Below are 1112 nucleotides of genomic sequence, written 5' to 3' on the forward strand. Positions count from 1 at the left end.
AGATGATTAGAGCGAGGATTTTACTGAAGATTCAAGAGAGACGGGGACGACAAGAATCAGAGGGGAGAAAGGAGAGAAGACGTCTACTAATGAATGTATATTCATACATCTATCTCGAAACCTTCTCTCACATACACGAGGTGTATGTACACCCCACATCATCTCTGTACCACCGAGCCCCACCTACACCTCCATGCGCATACAGATAAATAAAGAACTGGCTGCGAGCAGAAGAGTGAAGTGTCTTTCTTTCTTTCTTTCTTTCTTTCTCATTCTTTCTTTCTTTCTTGCTTACCTGAACTGAGCGAAGCTCCATTGAGGTTGAAAGAAAGGAGAAAGCTTTCCGAGAAACTGCAGACCCGCCTTAAACCTCCCCATCCCTGCGGTGACTCTCCCCCCACTTCTCTGTTTGTCCGGAGCATTCATTCCTCTTTTCGAATGGATCTGCATCTTGTCTCGAGGCGAGTGCTGCATGTCCTTTTCTTCTTCTTCTCCTCCTCTTGGATATCCTACAGAGGGTGACGATAGAAACGTCGCTTGTAATCCATAGAAAGAAGAAGAAGAGGAAGAAGAAGAGGAAATGTTGTTCTTACTATACCCTCTACCAGTCGACAGATCCAATCTTTCTCTTTCCTCTCTCTCTCTTGGATAGGCCTGCGAGAACGCAGTAGAAGATGAGGAGGATGACGAAGAAGAAGAGAGATTTCCTTGGTGGAGAGGAGGTCTTCTTTCCTCTTTCTCTAAGCGGGAAAGAGACGAAGAAGATGACACATGAGCCATTTTATCCAGCACTTCGCGTGTTAGATAGGGAGAAGAAGAAGGAGAGGAGGAGGAGGAAGAAGAAAAGACTTTCTTTTCTTTCTGTGGAAGAGAAGATGATAAAGAAGAACATGAAGAAGAAGAGAGAAAAGAAGATGAGGAATCTTTCTTCTTCTGAAGTGTATAGAGATGTATGGTGCCTGTATTACTACAAGAGGCAAGAAATCTCAAGCAGCGACTGAAGGATAAGCACGAGATGCATGCAGGATGACTACCTACAGACAGAACAACCACAAAAGACAAAAAGAAAGACAGAAAGAGAAAAGGAAAGATGGTGAAGAGGAGAAACAAAA

The 1112-nt window shown here is 43.8% G+C and overlaps 1 protein-coding gene across 1 annotated transcript in view; it reads right to left on the bottom strand.

The window, feature by feature from the left end:
* CSUI_010069 (uncharacterized protein) overlaps positions 1-1032 on the bottom strand; it is a gene marked incomplete at its 5' end in the record, with an annotated part of 3219 nt that extends 2187 nt beyond the window's left edge. Inside the window, one exon of the mRNA XM_068070175.1 lies at positions 360-1032. Coding sequence (XP_067917850.1) covers positions 360-1032 — 673 coding nt within the window. The remainder of the gene's footprint in view (positions 1-359) is intronic.
* Between the last annotated feature and the right edge of the window lie 80 nt (positions 1033-1112).

The sequence above is a fragment of the Cystoisospora suis genome (genome assembly GCF_002600585.1).
Source record: "Cystoisospora suis strain Wien I chromosome Unknown contig_6625, whole genome shotgun sequence".
Classification (NCBI taxonomy): domain Eukaryota; phylum Apicomplexa; class Conoidasida; order Eucoccidiorida; family Sarcocystidae; genus Cystoisospora; species Cystoisospora suis.